At 43.3% G+C, this 18,837-nt stretch overlaps 1 protein-coding gene across 1 annotated transcript in view; it reads left to right on the plus strand.

Moving 5' to 3' along the window:
- Positions 1-18,200, plus strand: part of ACOXL (acyl-CoA oxidase like) — a 389,165-nt gene extending 370,965 nt beyond the window's left edge. Inside the window, exon 19 of the mRNA XM_055378293.2 lies at positions 16,214-18,200. Within this exon, the coding sequence (XP_055234268.2) occupies positions 16,214-16,414 (201 nt within the window). The 3' untranslated portion in view covers positions 16,415-18,200. The remainder of the gene's footprint in view (positions 1-16,213) is intronic.
- The last annotated feature ends 637 nt before the right edge of the window (positions 18,201-18,837 follow it).

The raw sequence follows: 18,837 nt of genomic DNA on the forward strand, positions 1-18,837 counted from the left end.
ATGAATTTGAGGGAAAAAAAAAAAAAACCTGTTTCCCTCACCTCCACTCCGTTCACCCCACCCACCCCATCCAGTAAGGCCCATCTGATTTGGCTTCAAGGCAGTGAGAACCCCTGGCTGTGTCATCCTGACTGAAGCTGGCATGAGGTGTAAGCACAGGGACCTACTCTGCCAGGGTGGGAAGGGACAGCCCCTGGCTGTGGTCAGTGAGTTGAGGATGTTATTGAAATGACATTGAAATGGAGTGATCATACCGGAAATGCAACTGGGAGTCACATTTTTAAATCCTCTTTGATTTGAAAGCATCCCCAGAACTGGTTTTAACCTAGCTTCACATCTGTAGGACTCCTGGTTCACCACCTCTTGGAGACAGCAGGGACCAACTAGAATGTGGGTGTCTCCTGTTCCACCTTCTCCTCCCAGTGCAAAAGACTCTAAAACAGGGAAATAGGGAAAATATGAGTACAAACAGTGTCCTGCTAAGAGACGGGAAAATCTCTCTTTTCCCTTCCCCCTTCCATCTGCTCCTGACCTTGCATGCTCCTCAGTGGTATAAAATACATTGTTGAACCTATAAATGCAGGCCATTCAAGTCAGGTTAAGAAAATCTAAATGGGATTTGGTTTCTTCAGTTTGGCCAGTAAAAGGGACCCTGAGGTCACCCTGCTGCAATCCCTGTTTCCTCATGGCAGCCACCTGGTCCACTCTCATGCTATGCCTCACAGTACAGCTTTGTGTATCTGGAGACTGAGCTGGGATCATTCTATTTTCTTCATTCAAGGGTAACTAATAAGCACAAGAGAGGGCAAATTGTTTTGCTGAGCTCCAGCCTCTGAGTTTCTCTGGCAGCTGCATTGTCCTGGTCTCCTTGGGGAGATGCTTAAAGTGCTGGGAAATTGGGTGCCCTTCTCCGTGAGTGTCTTTGGGTTCATACCCTCGGTCCAGGATGCACAGTGAAAATTTCTGACTGGTGAAACTTGTACCTAAGAATAGCCATGTTGCACAAAAAAAAAAGACCTCTCAGGAGATGCGACTCATCTGAGTCCAATCAGACTCCAGTAGTGCAGTTAAGGATAGTGGATTTTATTATGATTCCAGGGAATTTAAATAAATTACTGAAGTTGAAACAGAAATGACCCCAGTATATCCATTTTTGTATAAATTGATATTCTAGCTAGAAATCAATAATTTTTATAGTGTAAAATGTGTTTGTAGTTGCTTTTCTTTTTTCTGATGATAAGTTACCTTTTCCCTTTGATTTTACAGACGAGACATTGCTGTGGCCTGTTCCATTTCACTTCTCTTCCCTTCTCTGGGGGACTCAAAGTGTTTGGTACTTAGTAACCATTAAAAGATAGCACATAGGGGCTAAGCGCTGTGGCTCACGCCTGTAATCCCAGCCCTTTGGGAGGCTGAGGAGGGCGGATCACTTGAGGCCAGGAGTTCAAGACCAGCCTGGCCAACATGGTAAAACCCCATCTCTACTGAAGAAAACATGAAAAATTAGCCAGGCGTGGTGGCATGCGCCTGTAATCCCAGTTACTAGGGAGGCTGAGGCATGAGAATCGCTTGAACCTGGGAAATGGGGGTTGCAGTGAGCCAAGATCGTGCCACTGCATTCCAACCTGGGAGACAGAGCTAGACTGTGTCTCAAAAAAAAATTAAAAAATAAATAAATAAAATAAAAATAAAAAAGCATGTAGAGGTGACCGCATTTTAAGACACAGAGAAGGGACAGGACTTAACTTGTGAGAGCCGATACATCTGTGGAAGGAAATTAAGGACTCTTTGCATCTTCCTTTCCTGGACAGCTAGTCATTCACATCACAGATTGTGGCCTTGAACCGCTAGGCATTGATTCCATTAACCTAATTGGCTATTGCTGAGACAACATAAGTAAAAATGTCCAGTTCAAGTGTATGACTTTTTCGGGACTTTGGGGATGCAGGTGTCCTATTAATCTGCATAGCGTTTCCATGAGTGAGTTCCTTTTGTGATAATTTAGCAAGCTGCTATATACCTATTATGCTTCACCTAAAAAGCATAAAAGGAAACAAAAAATAATCTCCTGGTGCTTATATAAAACATTTTTGTTAAAACCTAACTTGAAAGTTATTCTGTGATTTTTTTTTTAATGAAGGTCTTCTTTTTTAAGAGAACCATAAATTCACAATAATGCAGAGATTTCATGTCCCTTTACTTAGTTTCCCCCATTGGCAACATCTTGTACAACTATAGCTTTACAATATCACACTCAGGATTTTGATACAATGACATTGATACAGTGAAGATACAGAGCATTTTTGTCACCACTTGTGGCTCCTATAGCCACACCCTCTTCCCTTCCTTTACCCTCTCTTTAATCCCAGGTGACTACTAAGCTGTTCTCCATGTTTATAATTTTGTCATTTCAGGAATGTTGTATAAATGAAATCACATAATATGCAACCTTTGGAATTGGCTTTTTTCACCCAGCATAATTTTCTGAAGATTCATCCAGGTGGTCGCACATATCAATGGTCTCTTCCTTTTTATTGCTAAGTAGTATTCCACACTACAGATGGACTGCAGTTTGTTGACTCACACATTGAAGGATATGTGGATTGTTTTTAGCTTCTGACATTTAGGAATAGAATAAATAAAATAAATTTCATTTTCCCATACAGGATTTTGTGTGAATATAGGTTTTAATTTCTCTGTAGTAGATGTTCAGGGGTTCCATTGCTGGGTCGCACGGTAGGTGCATGTTGACATTTTTAAGAAATTACCAAACTTTTTTTTAGAGTGGTTGTAACATTTTACATTCCCACAATCAGTGTAGAAGTGATCCAGTCTCTTCACATCCTCACTAGCATTGGGTGTTGTCATTACTTTCTATGTTAACCATTCTGATATGTATGTAGTATATTTCATTGTAGCTTTAGTTTGCATTTACTTAATGGCTAATGATGCTGAGTATCTTTTCATATGCTTATTTGCCATCTGTATGTTCTCTTTGTTGAAAAGTTTGTTCACTTCATTTGCCCATTTCTAATTGGATTGTTATTTTTTTAAACTGTTTATATGTTCTAGATACTAGTCCTTTGTCAGATATGTAGCTTGCAAATATTTTCTCCTAATTTATAGCTTGCATTCTTACTCTTTTAATATGGTCTTCAATAGAGCAAAAGTTTTTAATTTAATAAAGTCTAATTTATCCATTTTTCCTTTTATGGACTGTAATGTACTTTTACTGTCAAGTCTAAAAACTTTTCACCTATTCCTAGATCCTGAAGATATTATCCTATGGGCTTTATCTAAAAGTTTTATACTTTTACATTTTTCACTGAGCCATGATCCATTTTTAGTTACTTTTTATATAAGGTAGGAAACTTAGGTTGAGATTCCTTTTTGCTTGTTGGTTTTTTTGTGTACCAATGTCCAATTGCTCCAATACTAGTAGTTGAAAAGGCTATATTTCCCATGTTAAATTGCCTTAACACCTTTAAAAATTAGTTGGTCGTATTTGTATGTTTCTATTTCTGCATTTTCCTACTTTATCTATGCATCTATATGTCTATCCCTTCACCAATACCACACAGTCTTAATTAATATAGTTACATAAGTCTTAAAATATGGTAGTTTGATTCCACCTCTTTATTATTTTACAAAATCACTTTAGCTATTCTAATTCCTTTGCCTTTTTATAGAAATTTTAGGATAATCTTGCCTACATTTACAACAAATCTTTCTGGGATTTTGATAGGTATTGCATTAAACCTGTAAGTTAATTTGAGGAGAAATTTCATCTTACTGTGCTGAATCTTCCAGTCTGTGAATATGGTATGTCTCTCTACTTATAGAGGTCTACACTGATTTATTTCGTCAGCATTTTACTGTGTTCAGCACACAAGTCCTAGTCTTCTACATGCTTTGTTGGATTACATCTATGATTGTAAATGGTATTGCATATTTAATTTTAGTGTCTGCATATCCATTACTATTATATGGAAATAAAACTATTTTTATATGTTGATCTTTTATCCTACGATCTTGCTCAACTTGTTGAATCTAGAAGTTCTTATAGATTCCTTGGAATTTGCCACATAGACAAACATGTAATCTGCAAATAGAGACAGTATTTCACTGGATAAAAGATTCTGTGTTGACAATTCTTTTCTTTTAGCACCTGAACACATTTCTGGCTTCCATGGTTTCTAATGAAAATCTGCTGCCAATTGTTTATTTCTCCCTTGTAAGTAAAATGTCATTTCTCTTTCTCTGCTTTTAAGATTAAAAACTATTTATGATGCTATTTATGATGTGCCTTTGAATAAATTTCTTTGGATTTATGCTGTTTGGGGTGGGCTCAGCTTCGTGAATTTGTTGCTTTATCTCTTTTGCCAAATTTGGGGAGTTTTCAGCCATTTTTTCAAGTACTTTTCTGCCCAGCCCACTTCCTCTTCTGTTTTCAGAACACTGATGACACTTAGGTTAAATCATTTTTTAAAAATAATTACACACGTTCCTGATCCTCTGTTCATTATATATTCAGTCCATTTTCTGTCTATTATTGAGGTTCAGTAGTTTTATTGTGCCATCTTTCAGTTCACCAATTCCTTCCACTGTCCCCTCCATTTTGCTGTCAAAACCATCCACTGAGTTTTTAATTTGGGTCATTGTACCTTTCAGTTCTATAATTTCTATTTGGGCTCCTTTGTATCTACTTTTCCATTGCTAAGATTTTCTGTTTCTTTGCTGAAACTTTCTTTTTTTTTTCATTGATTTCAAGTGTGTTTATAATTGCTCATTGAAACAGTTTTATAATGACTGCTTTAAAAACTTTGTCAGATAATCCCACTATCTCTGTCATGTTGGCATTGACATCTATTGATTGTCTTTTTTCACCCAGTTTGACATCTTCCTGGTTCTTGATAGGAAGTGACTTTTGATCGAAACATGAACATTTTGGCTATTAAATTATAAAACTCTGGATCTTACTTAAATCTTCTGTTTTAGCTGGTTTCCTCTAACACTGTTCCAGTGGGGAAAAGGGGGTGCATCGCCTCATTACTGCCTTATAGGGATAGTAGTCTAGGTTCTCTACTTAGTCTCTATTGACATCCAAAGGGCTGGGGACTCCTTGTTATTTCTGGGTGGAAGTGGGAGTTTTAGTTACTAACTAGGCCTCCACTGACATCTCACTGATGGGGAGGGCAGGAAAGCCACATTACTGTTCCCTAAAGGGCCTTTACTCACACTGGCAGTGACTTTGTTACCGCTATGTGATGACTAAGTCTTGACTCCCGCTAGGCCTTCTCTGACAGCACCCCATCTGGTAAAGGGAAGGATGCCTCTCTACTGCCAGGTTGAGGTGGAGGTACCAGCTCCCCATGTGGTCTCCGCTGACACCGTGGTGGGTACCTCACTATAGCATGTTGTGGCTGTAAGAGTAAGCTCCCCCATTTAGCCTTTAGAACTATGGCAGAGGTTGGGGGCATGGAATGCACAGTTTGTTCAAACTAGGCTTTTGTTAGGATTTTTGTGTACGTCTGTTGGTGGTTCCAGGTTGCCAGCTTTTTTTAGCTCCAGTGTGGGATATATGAGGCAAAAAGAAAATGCAAGGAATTCACCACTGTGTCATTCCTTGAATCCTATGCTTCCTAGATAGCCTGATTTCTCTTCACCTTTCAGAATCTTCTAAGATTTGTTTTATATATAATATCCAAGGATTCAGTTGTACTTAGTAGGAGAAATAGGGAAAAACATATCCATCTTCTTAGAAGTGACTTTAACTATAGTTTTTTGTTGTTGTTGTTGTTGTTGGTTTTTTTGTTTGTTGTTGTTGTTGTTGTTGTTTTTTGAGATGGAGTTTTTGCTCTTGTTGCCCAGGCTGGAGTGCAATGGCACGATCTCGGCTCACCGCAACCTCTGCCTCCTGGATTCAAGCGATTCTCTTGCCTCAGTCTCCCAAGTAGCTGGGATTACAGGCATGTGCCTCCACGCCCAGCTAATTTTGTATTTTTAGTAGAGACAGGGTTTCTCCACGTTGGTCACGCTGGTCTTGAACTCCCGACCTCATGTGATCCGCCCACCTCGGCTTCCCAAAGTGTTAGGATTACAGGTGTGAGTCACCACCCCCGGCCTTTGACTACGGTTTTTGAGAAGAGAAAATGGTATCTGAAAGGACTGGAGAACTTTCTGAGTTCGTTTGGGCCCAGATCAGTGTTCTCCATGGAACTTCAATTTTTTGAGCCCCATTTGACTAGAACCACCCCAATCCCTCTGTCCTCATAAGAAGTCTGCCTTTAACTGTTTCTTCCAGCAGCAGTACTTACTTGACTTTATGTAGACAATCCTTTCTAATCTTTGCTGGCTTGAGAACCATTCAATCTTGATTCCTATGAGTCTAAGCCAGGAATTTTCCTAGGGAAAGAGTTGACCTTTCTATGGCAAAATTAGGAAAATAAAATGTATCGGGTTTTTCATAATGCAAGATAAGTTTTCTTTAAGATATTATATTATTATATTCTCCCTATATTTTAGGTGCTGAAAGTTACCCTTTAAATAAAATAATAATCATAGACAGTTCTTTTTTGTTATCCTTACTTGACAAAAGAGATAAGTTGGCAATCTCTTGTTGGTTCCCCCCAGATTGCTTTGTTTTCCTTTATTTTTCTTTTAATTTTAAAAATAGAGGTCTATTTATATACATTGAAGTGCATGAATCTTTTTTTTTTTTTTTTTGAGACAGAGTTTCGCTCTTGCTGCGGAGGCTGGAGTGCAATGGCACAATCTTGGCTCACCTCAACCTCTGCCTCCCAGGTTCAAGCGATTCTCCTGCCTCAGCCTCCCAAGTAGCGAGGATTACAGGCATGTGCCACCACGCCTGGCTAATTTTTGTATTTTTAGTAGAGACGGGGTTTCTCCATATTGGTCAGGCTGGTCTCGTCCTGACCTCAGGTGATACCGCCCGCCTTGGCCTTCCAAAGTGCTGGGATTACAGGCGTGAGCCACCACGCCCGGCCGAAGCGCACAAATCTTAATGGTGCAGTTCAGCGAGTTTTGACAAATAGCAGACTGTATAATGCAGATCTCAGTCATGTTAAAGAAAGTGTCCATCATCCAATAAATTTCTCTCGACACTTTTCCATCAGTTCCTCACCCTGACCCCTGAGTTTCTAACTTTATTATAAGAACTCAGTTTGCCTGCTCCAGAGCTTCGTAGGAATGGAAGCAGATAGATGTATGTTTCTTTTGCTCAGTATAATGTTTCTGAGATATTTGATGATTCATTCCTTTTTTAAATTAATTTGTTTATTTTTGCTGAGTAGTATTTCATTGTATAGGCTCAGCCTGTCTCTCCTCCCAAATGCTCATCTCTCTAGAACTCACCTAATCAGAGTCTCCAGGAACTGGCCTTGTTACCTCCAGCTGACCTCAGCTGCATCATTCCATAGGTATTAAGGTGCAGTGTTACTTATACTCATCTGTGGGAAGAAAAAATAACTGAAGACTTAAGACTCACTTCTTTTTTCTTTCATTAACACAGTTTGTATTGAAAAAAATGTTTATTCTCCTATTAATGGACATTTAAGGTGTTTATGGACTGATGTTATGAATAAGATTGTCGTCAGGAATATTTTTGTGGAAGATGTTTTATTATATCAAATTTAGAAACATTTCAACCATTACATCTTCAAGTATTTTATGTCTCATTCTTTCTGAGATTCCAATGGCATGTATGTTGGATTGCCAATATATTCCCACATGGTACTGATGGCCTGTTCATTTTTTTTTCTCTTTGCCCCATTTGGAATAATTTCTATGAATCTGTTTTCAAGATTATTGATTTTTGTTCCGCAATACTCACTCTGCTGTTAAACTCATTAGCGAATTTTTATCTCAAATATCCCATTTTTCAGATCTAGAATTTTCCTTTCATTCTTTCTTAGGAGTTACATTTATCTCAGAAAATATCCCATATTAATCTATTATATCCATTTTTCTCCTTCTATTTTTTTTTTTTTTTTTGAGACAGAGTCTCGCTCTTTCACCCAGGCTGGAGTGCAGTGGCATGATCTTGGCTCACTGCAACTTCTGCCTCCCAGGTTCAAGCAATTCTTGTGTCTCAGCCTCCCAAGTAGCTGGGATTACAGACATGCACCACCATGCCTGGCTAATTTTTGTATTTTTAGTAGAGACAGGGTTTCACTATGTTGGCCAGGCGGGTCTCGAACTCCCGGCTTCAAGCAATCCACCCGCCTCAGCTTCCCAAAGTGTGGAATTACAAGCATGAGCCACCGTGCCTGGCCTTCTCCTTGTAAATCATTTATAATAGTTGTTTTTAAATCTTTGTCCATTAATTCCGGTAACTGGTCATCTCTAAGTCGGCTACTGATTGTGCTTTCTTTAGATTTGGGGTCACATTTTCCTGCTTCTTTGCAGGTCTAATAACTTATTATTGTACTTCAAACATTGTCTATAACAGATTTTACTTTCTTTTGTTTATTTTCCTTTCTTTTGTCTGGTGGTTAGGGTCAGGGTCTAGTCATTAAGATTCCTCCTAGAGTCAGGTTGAGCAGGAGCTGCTTTACTTAGACAGAGTTCACTGTGCTTAGTCCACCCACCCCATCATACTACCATCTTTATTCTTTCAGAGTTTGAGCTGTGAAAATGGTGAACTATAGTTTCAGATATATTTGATTCACCTTTGGCTTGAACTCCAGTGCAGCTCCAAAGTCTATGCACCACAAGGATACATGGGAGCATGCAAATTTCCTCTGCTTTTCAGTTTCCATGAACTGCTGCTTTCATAGCAAAATTCTGGGCTGAGGGTAAAGAATCGCTAGGCCAAGTGTTTGCTTCTGTGCTAGGAGTTCTTCCCAATTCCAGTCCATCTGGCCATTTTTCTCATCCCTTCAAAGTCTCTCCATCTCTGTTAGGCCCAGTCTTCTGTCCACCTGTCCCCAAAACAGGCACCTACCCCATGTGTGGAAGCTTCTGTGGATGTTGGCTTACCAAGAAAGAGCTCATCTCTCTGAAATCACTTCATTAACGTTACTTTCTTACGTATAGTGCTTTTCAGTAGCCCCATAAAACATCTGATTTTTACTTTGTTCAGATTCTTCAGTTTGTAACCATGGAGCAAAATTCTCTTGAATCTATCTACATTTTAACTAGGAGCCCTCCCAGTTGATTTTCAGATCATTTGGGACAATGAAGTTGAATATTCCAGGACCCACTTACACAGAATTTCTCCATAATAACTTTGGACTCTTATTGTATTTTTAGTTTTGGCAGTTTGTGGGGATTTTGCCTCTTGAAAATTTTTTACTGAAGATTATTCCTTCTTGAGTATGTTTACATTTCTTTGGGTTTGTACTTACAAGACTAAACTATCAGTTGATTAAGTTTTTTTTTTTTTTTTTTTTTTTTTTTTTTTTTTTTTTTTGAGACGGAGTCTTGCTTTGTCGTCCAGGCTGGAGTGCAGTGGCGCGATCTTGGCTCACTGCAAGCTCCACCTCCCGGGTTCACGCCATTCTCCTGCCTCAGCCTCCCGAGTAGCTGGGACTACAGGCGCCCACTACCACGCCCAGCTAATTTTTTGTATTTTTCGTACAGACGGGGTTTCACCGTGTTAGCCAGGATGGTCTCGATCTCCTGACCTCGTGATCCGCCCACCTCGGCCTCCCAAAGTGCTGGGATTACAGGCATGAGCCACCGCGAAGTTTTATTTATTTATTTATTTATTTTTAAACAGGATCTCACTCTGTCACCCAGGTTGAAGTGCAGTGGCATGATCTTGGCTTTCTGCAACCTCCACCTCCTGGGCTCAAGCAATCCACCCGCATCAGCCTCCCGAGTAGCTAGGACTATAGGCATGAGCCAACACTCTCGGCTAATTTTTGTATTTTTTGTAGAGATGGGGTTTCACCATGTTGCCCAGACTTGTCTGGAACTCCTGAGCTCAAGCAATCCACCCGCCTCGGCCTCCCAAAATGCTGAAATTACAGGCATGAGCCATTGTGATGCCATATTTTTTATATGAGAAGTGTGCAGCTAATACTCCAGCTTTATTACAACTACCTAATTGAATATTCTTTCTTGTTTCATGTAAATGCCTTTGTCTGTAGAAAATGCTACTATGAGCAGCATTGTGGTTACTTTAATTCCATTGCCAAAACTTTTATATGGTTTCCTGTATTCTAAAGGGAAAGGTATATGCACTTGTCTTCTTTTTAAACTTTTCCTCTTATGAATCAGTAGCAGTATGAATAAATGTCAGAAGTTCTTATTAAGTGGTTAATGTTGATGCCTCTGTCTCAGCAGTCTTGTTTTAGGTAATGATGATTAAGCAAACTTTGTCATGGAAATACCAGAGTTAGAAAGAAATTGTATTTATTACTAACTAGAGAACCCATGATAATATTTATAAATAATCAACCTGCGCCAAGTTTACTAAATCCTTCCATCTTAGAGATAAGGAAGGTAGTATGGCTTGGAAGTGGCAATGTCAGAGTTCAAAGCCCTTTTTCTCTACCAAAGTGGACATTGTCAAAATACTTAGTAAACAGCCAAATTGTGTACTCTTTAGTTGAAGAAAATTGCAGTAGAAAGGACATTTTAAAGGTAAATTTTCTTCAAGTTTAATTATTTAGTGAGGCTAAACAAAAGTGATTTTGTTGTTGTTTGGTAAGGAAGGCAATTTCTCTATTCTAACATTTCAGATTATGCTAAATATTGTTTATCAACCGAAGGAACAAATCAACATAAAATATAATTTAAATTGATTCAGAGAAAATATTAGCTGGAGTCCTGATTATTTAATAGACCCGTGGAATGTCATTTTATGCTAATGAAACTTGGTTGCAGAGAAAACCAATGAGAATGTATGTGTTCCTGGGACCAGGAGACGCAGCAAGCTAAGGTCTGACCCTCCCTGGAGGAGCCAGCCAGTGGGCAATGAAAACAGGAATGGAGCTCCCCTTTCTAGTAGTTGTTGGGTAAATTGAGAGAAGTAGAATCACAGCACACGCTATGAGATTATGCCTCGTGTGAGTGTTTCAGGTTTATTTTTCTTTCATTGACTGCTTAGTCAGGCATAAGGACTAAGATGGGAAATTAGCTGCCACAGACCTACCATCTGATCCTTTACAGAATGTTTGTCTAAAGGGAAAGCAATTCTTCAGGATAAGTGAGCGAGGAGGAGATAAGCCAGGCCAAGGCCTCTGTGCATTCAGCGACTTTGGAAGTCTGCAAAAAGTGAGAATAGGTGCAGGTTAACTACTTGATTGTGCCCATTTTCACCAGTCACGATTTGCCAGTCCATGTGCTGCTCTTTTGAAGGCACTTGAATTGTGTTTGACTTAAGGTGGTGATCCAAAGGAGCAGGGAGGGGCCTGTTGACCAGTGTGGAAGAGCACTCCCAATTTACTGAAGGAGAATCTGCAGAACAGAGTTGAAGCCTTGTCCTTCTGCAGGAAAAGGTCCTTCTAGGTCATCAAGCTGGACTTTTGACATGGTAGCTGGCTCTGAAGCCGATATCCTTGGCACCCTCCTCCGGTGGCAACATCATAGAGTACTCCTGGGCACCATTACTGCCCTGGTCCTCTCAGAGAATCTGAGCCAGTGTGGCTGGGCAGATCCATGTTCTCCACACTAGGCACACACAGAATACAGATTCTGACTTAGGAAGAAGGTCAAGGGTCACACGTCTGCCACAGTGGTGGAGGCATTTCCTCAGTGCAGCACCACATATCCTCCAGCAACTGGAAGCAGTGAGGCACCGGGGGAAAAGATGGAGGCAAAAGGGTAGACAAGGCTTTAGAAAAAAGAAGCCCTGGATTAAAACTCTAGTTGCATCAGTTATAAGGTATGTGACTTAAATTCTTTAAGCCTTGGTTTTCTCATCTGTAAAATGGGTTGATACCTGATAGAGTTGTTATGAGTACTGAATAAGACAGTGAACCTAAAGCCCTCCTCTGTAATCTGGCACACAGTAGTTGTCCAGGAAATGTCAGCATGGGGCAGAACACCGAAGACCTTGGTTACATATGTAAAGTGCCATGTGTTGCCACATAGCATTGTTATAAAGATGCTGGAGATAGAGCAGACTGACAAGTCAAAGACAGCTAAGTAGCTCCCTTCTGTACTTCATGGCTTTACCTGCCTGGCCCTCCGGGATGGAATGTGGAAAGCATAGATACTGCACAGCAGAGATGGATCCTTGGCAAAGGCTGGAGAAACAAGCTATGATTTGTTGATTGGGGACTAGGGTTGCACGAGACAAGCATGGAATAAAGGTGGCCAGAGGCACCTGCCAGAATGCCAGTTATGTGTCACAGCAGAAGCAAAGGTGATAAATGACAGCCACAAGTAGCACAGAACCTCATTTTACCAACCACTTTAATCTTATTCCCTCATCACATCTTTTAGATTAAAAGATGTTTGTTCATTAATTAAGGTTCCCCTTCCTGTAAAGTTTCTAGCTCAAAATCTAGTTAACCTAAAATGAAGTCAACTGAAAAATAATGGACAGGAAATTACATTAATGGCTCACCAATATCTAACAATCCCTTAGAAAGTAAGAGTTGGCTGCATAGAGATTCTTTTTGGAAAGGAGGTGGAATTGATTCCTTATAGCAAGTTTATTTGTTGTTTTGCTTAGTCAGGTTAAAAGTTTCTATTTCTGTGCATTAACCGGTGATAATGACTGATACTTATTCTGTGGGCAGGCAGCCTGGACAGTTCTTTGGCTAGTCTTACCTGGGATCACTCCTGTGGCTGCAGTCATCTGAGTTCAACAGGACTAGGATGTCCAAGATGGCCTCTCTCTCATATCTGGCAGTGGGTGCTGGCTGTTGGCCAAGGCACCTTGGTCCATCTCTACGTGGCCTTTTGTCCTCCAGCAGGCTAGACTGGGCTTCTGCACAGCAGGTATTCTCACGGTCATAGGAGAGTGATAATGGGGGATTCAAAGCTTCTTAAGGCCTAAGCTCTGGAAATCACACAGTGACATGTTCCCCATATTCTATTGGCAAAGCAAGTCATAACTCAGCCCAGATTAAAGGGATGGAGAAAAAGACTCTACCAAGGTAGCCAGACAAGAAAGGGGCTAATGAAGGGACATTTCAAGTTTGGGTAAGGGATTTTTTCACATAAAGCAGCATGTGGTCATCTTATGCTGAGAACAGGGGTGAGGCACATGGGAAGAGGCAGGAAAACCTTCTGCATGGAGTCCTAGGAATAGCTGGGGTGTCCCTCCAAGTGTACTGGGCACTTCCCACCCTGAACATCTATTATAGGACTAACACCATGCCATGCTGGGAAAATATGGTTTGTTCAGAGGACTGCAAAGCTTAGTCACTGCCCATCCTTGGCCATCCTACTCTACCAACTGAAATAAGGAAACTGTAGGGAGAGTCAAAAAGAGCAGAAAAATAAACTGAGTACTGCAACTAGATGGAGGTGGGAAGCCAAACTGATGTTACAATTTTTCCCTCACTCCCAAATATACATATTAATATAGTCAAACATAGTGTCATCCCTTGAGGGCTGAGTGCTTCTGCTTTCTTTAAAGCAGATATTCTCAAATTCCACTCACTGGCTATTTCCAGTGGATTGTACGTTCTTATTGCTTGTAGAGCAATAGTGCCCATGTTTAGGTTTGACCTTTAAAAATTTTTTTGCAAGAACCTATAACTTGTTCATACTTTTTTATTTTTAAAGTATACCTATTCATTTGTCTTTTTCAAAAGCTGGTGAATTTTCTTTGTAAAGATATGGGTAAGCTTGAAGTACTTTGTCCAGCATAAATGGGTCATAAACTGGCAGGGCAGAGGACCCCTACAGTATGTGCAATTTTTATGCTTATAGTATGGAAGCATGTTTGGTAACAAAACTAAACTTTAATAATACACTGCTTAGCCCCATATAAAAATACCCCCTGGTAATAAAAATACTGTAACTGTGTAATAATCAATGCTATATTATCTTCTCAAGTTTATTTTGTATTAAAGAGATCATATATTTTTAAAAATTTTTAAAATGCCTCAACAGCTTCACGATGTGAGACCTGTTCCTGTAGCGTGTACCATTAAACCTCTAAAGTCCAGAATTGTACCTAACACTGGGTAGGAATCCAGCATACCGTTTGTGAGTGAAAGGATGGTAATTATTATTATCATCTTGACAGCCAGGAACAGAGGTGCGTGGGTACCTGGAATCAGAGTCAAACAATAACTAAGAGTCAAACAATAACTAACAGGAATGATGCCGGATCCGTCCATTGAGACAATAATCATTCTGAGGTTTCTGTTGCAGTCTAGGAAAAATGGAGAAGGCTAGAAGGAGTATTTTAAACTGCTCCAGAACTTTAGATTTAGAAAGAATCTTGGCAGTCAACTCCTCTTCACAGCCAGTTCATTTTTCCTCTCTAGGGTGCCATTGGAGGGGACACTCCCTGAACACTTATGAGTGAAGAAACCCTCCTTTTCACCAGCCATTGGGTTCCTTTTCAAGTTTATTTTTTAAAAGTTTTCTTTATATTGAAATCTGCCTCATTTGATTCCTACCTCTGGCCCTACGTTCTGTATTTGGCACTAGATAGATAAAACCCATACTCTATTTTACACTCATTCAAATCATTGTATTTCCCCCACCGGTGAATATATTACCAAAGTTGGTTGAGTTTCATAATGCAAACCCAAAGGGAAAATTATCTTGAATAATCATATGACAATATATGGAAAGTTTAGGGGCTGTGTACGCCACCTCATGGTTTTGAACTGTGTGGTTAAAGACATTGAGAGTTGACAGATTAGTCAGGGATTTTTCAAGAGTATTAATTACAAACTTTGAAATCTTGGTCAGTGAAAGTTCATTTTAGTGCATCTTGCAAATACGATCAAAGGTCTTTTCAGTACTGATTTGATGATGCTTAACCACAGTGTGTGAAGAATGAAGTTTTTCATTAGAAATTACTGATGTAATAGAGCACATTTTCAGGGAAGATGTATTGTTGGACTATTACAATTCATGCTCTTCCCCCACCATATCCCTACCCTCTATATCCCCCATCCCCTATTTCCCCCACCCTCCTCCTTGGGACCTCACTGAAAACCTGAAATGCTCTGAAAACCTGAAATGGCGTTTTGGACTGCTGCAAGGGAAACTGTGATCTTAACAACATCAGTGCGGCTCAGACATGACCACCATGTGAGGGCAAAGGTGGGGCTGGTGTAAGTGATGTTGTTAAACCTGTAAAAATAAACCATGAAAACCTGGGGATTTACTGTGATTTGGGGAGTGAAACAAATTTACCACTGGCTGAAAACTTGAAAAATGGAGTACAATGTGTAGATCAGAAGAAAAGAAAGCCGTCCCTCTGCCCTTGTGTAGTTTTAGAAAAACAATCTTATTATTCTGGTAGCTTTTTTTCCTGAAAATAAAAAAAAATACATTGGCACCTAAGCCATGGAAAATGAAATAAAAATACACCAGTGCAGCTTCCAAAACACTGACTTGCATCTCCCTCTCCTATCCGCTGGGAATGTCTTATCCCTGCCTTCCAGTGGCTGCCAGAACCAAGGGCATCCGCGGCGTTCCTTGGCATTGGCGTTAACAGCAGATGGATTTTCCGCAGCAGCCAGGTGGAAGATGCCTAGCATTGGTCCGCCGTCTCACTGTACTGAATTTCAAGAATCATGGCCTACTGCCAGCCAGGTCCGAAGGCGCTAGTCTGGGGAGACTGGAGCAGGTCTCTAGTGGTTCACCTGTTCTGAGGCTCTTCCTGTTCAGTTGCCTCTGCGCGCCAGAGGGTGGCACCCCAGGCACTCCAGAGGTGGAGAGGGGACGACAGGGGAGGAAAAGAGAGAGGAGCGGAGGGAAGGACCAAGGAGGAAGGACCAAGGAGGGAACTTTAATAAATTCTCAGACCTTGGTCTCGAGTTCCCGGCTAATTTGGGGGCAAAGCCGACCCCACGTCCACGCCCACCCCCTTACGGGAAAAGCCGGGGTTTCCACTGGGCTAGGTGTCAGAGTTGGGAATGTCTAAAATAAAAAAGGCTTCCGAGGGTGATTCATGGCCAACAGTTTCCACAGGAGAATCCAAAGGGAAACTAGTTTCCGGGGCCGCTGTGTGTGCGGGTGCTTGGTGGGCTGAAAGCTGCTGTCACTAGATGGCTGTAAGTGTGCCAACATCTGACCTGTCCCATTGTGTTGTGCTTTGCAGTTGCTGGATTTGTGCGACTCGGTGAAGGATGATGCCCTGAGGGTGATCTCGACCTTTAACATTCCACACACCTACCTCCACGCACCAATCGCCGGAATCTCCAACCCGCGGGCCGCGTGGGCTTTCTACCCTGCACCGCTGCAGCCGCTGCCACGGGAAGAGGCGCGCTCCCAGCGGCCCAAGCTGGGAGCCAAGCTCTAACGGGTGTGGCGGGAAGTGTGGTGGCCCGCCAGCAGCTGCCACGACGCTCGCTCCACTGACGCCCAGAGCTGTGGCCGAGGCCGGGGGCTGGCACCCGCTGGGCCGCCACTCTCGGGGATTTTGGTGGCAAAGCGGAGGTCCCGCCGAGGCTGGCGAGGTGCGCGGCTGGCTGCTAGGAAAGAGATCCAGACGGTCGCCTGGTGCGCTGGATCCCTGTGCCCTTTCCCTGAAACCCAGCCTGGCCTGACTGCAACCTCTCCCAACTTCAGTGCCGGATCCCCTAGACAATCAGGGTGGGCTCCCCGCTGCGAGCGCGCCCCACAGCCGGGTGCCGCCAAAGGTCTCCTGCTGTTAGCGGTGACTCACATTCCCAGTGATTTAGAAAAACTGTGGTGCCGAGTGAAAGAAAAAAAAAAAAGCAAACACCCTTAGACAAAAGAAAAAAGCTCCACTCTTTTCTCGAGCGGGAAAAAAGGTTTGGTTCAGCAAGTGATGCTATTTCAGTGAATCAGACGCTCTGGGGCTCTGCAAGGAAACGCACGGACTGGGAGAAGGAAGTGGGAGCCTAGAGTTTTGCTCTCGGCAAAACAAGAACTCGGCTTGTCCTCCCAGGCCGGCGGTTTCCGTACGGCAAGACACGGCGCGGAAAACATTTTTACCATCTGACGCTGTAATCTGTCCTTTAGAAGAGAATAGGTGAAAAGTTTAATAAAGAAATTAAGCGATGTGGAAGTCGTTCCCGCTGCTTGCAGAGGGCGGGGAGGCGAGCCTGGGCAATTTCGGAACTAGGAGAGACCACGTCGGCAAAGCCTGTGGTCCCGGACAAGGGCCATGGATTTCCCATTTCTCAGATCCCAGCTGCCCGACTTCATTCTTGTTTCTTTCAGTACAAGCCATCCTCCCTTTTCCCTCCCTCCACGTCTCTTGGCAGAGACAGAAAGGGACACCGCTCTGCCCGCGTCCACTGCGAAGGAGGTGACCTAAAACCCATGGGCCCTTCTCACACTGCGTTGTCTGCGCTCCGGCCCAGTTCCGGGAGGACCTCCCGACGGCGCGGGAGAAGGCTGTAAGGGCTCGCGGACCCCGACGCGGCCTGGGTCTCGGGGGACGCATGAACCCGCCACCTCTGGCCGGCTTCCTTTTAGTGCCCCAAATAGCAGCGCTTAGCCCGTTGCTTCCCCCGACTCTTGTTTTTCAAAGTGTTCACAGGGTCGCGAGAGCGAGCGACGCGGGGGCGGCGAGGCTGCAAGGCTGCACAGGAACAGACGACAAGAAATACGGCTTTCTTCTGCGTGGTTCTTTTCCGGTCCCTGTCTGAGTCGCCCGACCCCGCGGGGAGCGCGGAGCATTTCGGCGTGCGGCGGGCTTCGGGCTCTCAGCCCGCGCAGCAAGTTGTGTTGCTTTTCCCCGCGTGCGACGCGGAACGGCCGAAGAGCAAAGTTCGTCCGCGGTAGGAACTTCGAGGCCCGGTTAGGACAGATCTCCGGCCTCCGAGTCTACTTAGCCGTGTCCACGCTCGTGCCTTTTCCCTCTTGCAGCGAAATAACTGGGCGGGGCCCGACGCGCGTCCTCCAGCGACTCCTGGAACCCAAGGCCTCCTTCACCTCGCTCAAAATTCACCCGAAAATGCGCTGAGACTTTGGCATGGGGCTGCGCTGTGTCCCACTGACGTTACAGAAGCGCTTATGAATTTAAAAACTGATCCAGGTGGCCGGACGGCGGGACAACGCCTCCTCACTTGCTCCTCTACGGCAAGGCCCCTTCCTTGTCCCTGCCGGCTGCAGTGGTGGGTAGGGTGGTCCCTTTACAGAGTTTCCTTAATCCATCTAGCCTGATCTCACCTGCGGGATGTTCCATTTCCCGATCCACCTCCCACACCCCCGCTGCAGTTGTCTAGAAGCCGGGGCTGGGGAACTGAGGCGCGCGAGGAGCAGACAGGAGGGCCGGGGTTGGGGGCGCCAGCCACGCGTTGGGAGAGCAGACCCGGGTGCAGACTCAGAGGACTGGAGAGGCGGCATGGAGTTTGGTCTCTTGGGAGGTAGAGTGAGGTGCTGCGGACTCCAGGGAGGAAAGGGATGGGTGGGGAGGCGGGAGGGGAGGAGGGACGGGGTATTTTGCGCTCCCGCACCGCGGCCCGAACTCAGCTGTTCTGCCTTCACTGGCCTCAGCCAGTCGAGGGAGCTCCTACGAGGTTATCTGCGAGCCCAGCAAATCTTGGGGGTCCTAGCCAAATGCAGTGCGCAACGTTCTCTCTCACTTGGAGGCCGCCATTCACCCCGTTTTTTTTTTTCCTAAAAGGATTTTTTTTTTCTGAGTGCTTTTTTCATTTCCCTATTTTACCTGCTCTGCACATGCCTCCCGCCCTCACCCGGGAGGCGGCGAAGACGCCCACTGGGACCGCGCCTGGCCGTTTTCTGGGCGCG

Source organism: Gorilla gorilla, chromosome 12, assembly GCF_029281585.2.
Source record: "Gorilla gorilla gorilla isolate KB3781 chromosome 12, NHGRI_mGorGor1-v2.1_pri, whole genome shotgun sequence".
NCBI classification, from domain to species: domain Eukaryota; kingdom Metazoa; phylum Chordata; class Mammalia; order Primates; family Hominidae; genus Gorilla; species Gorilla gorilla.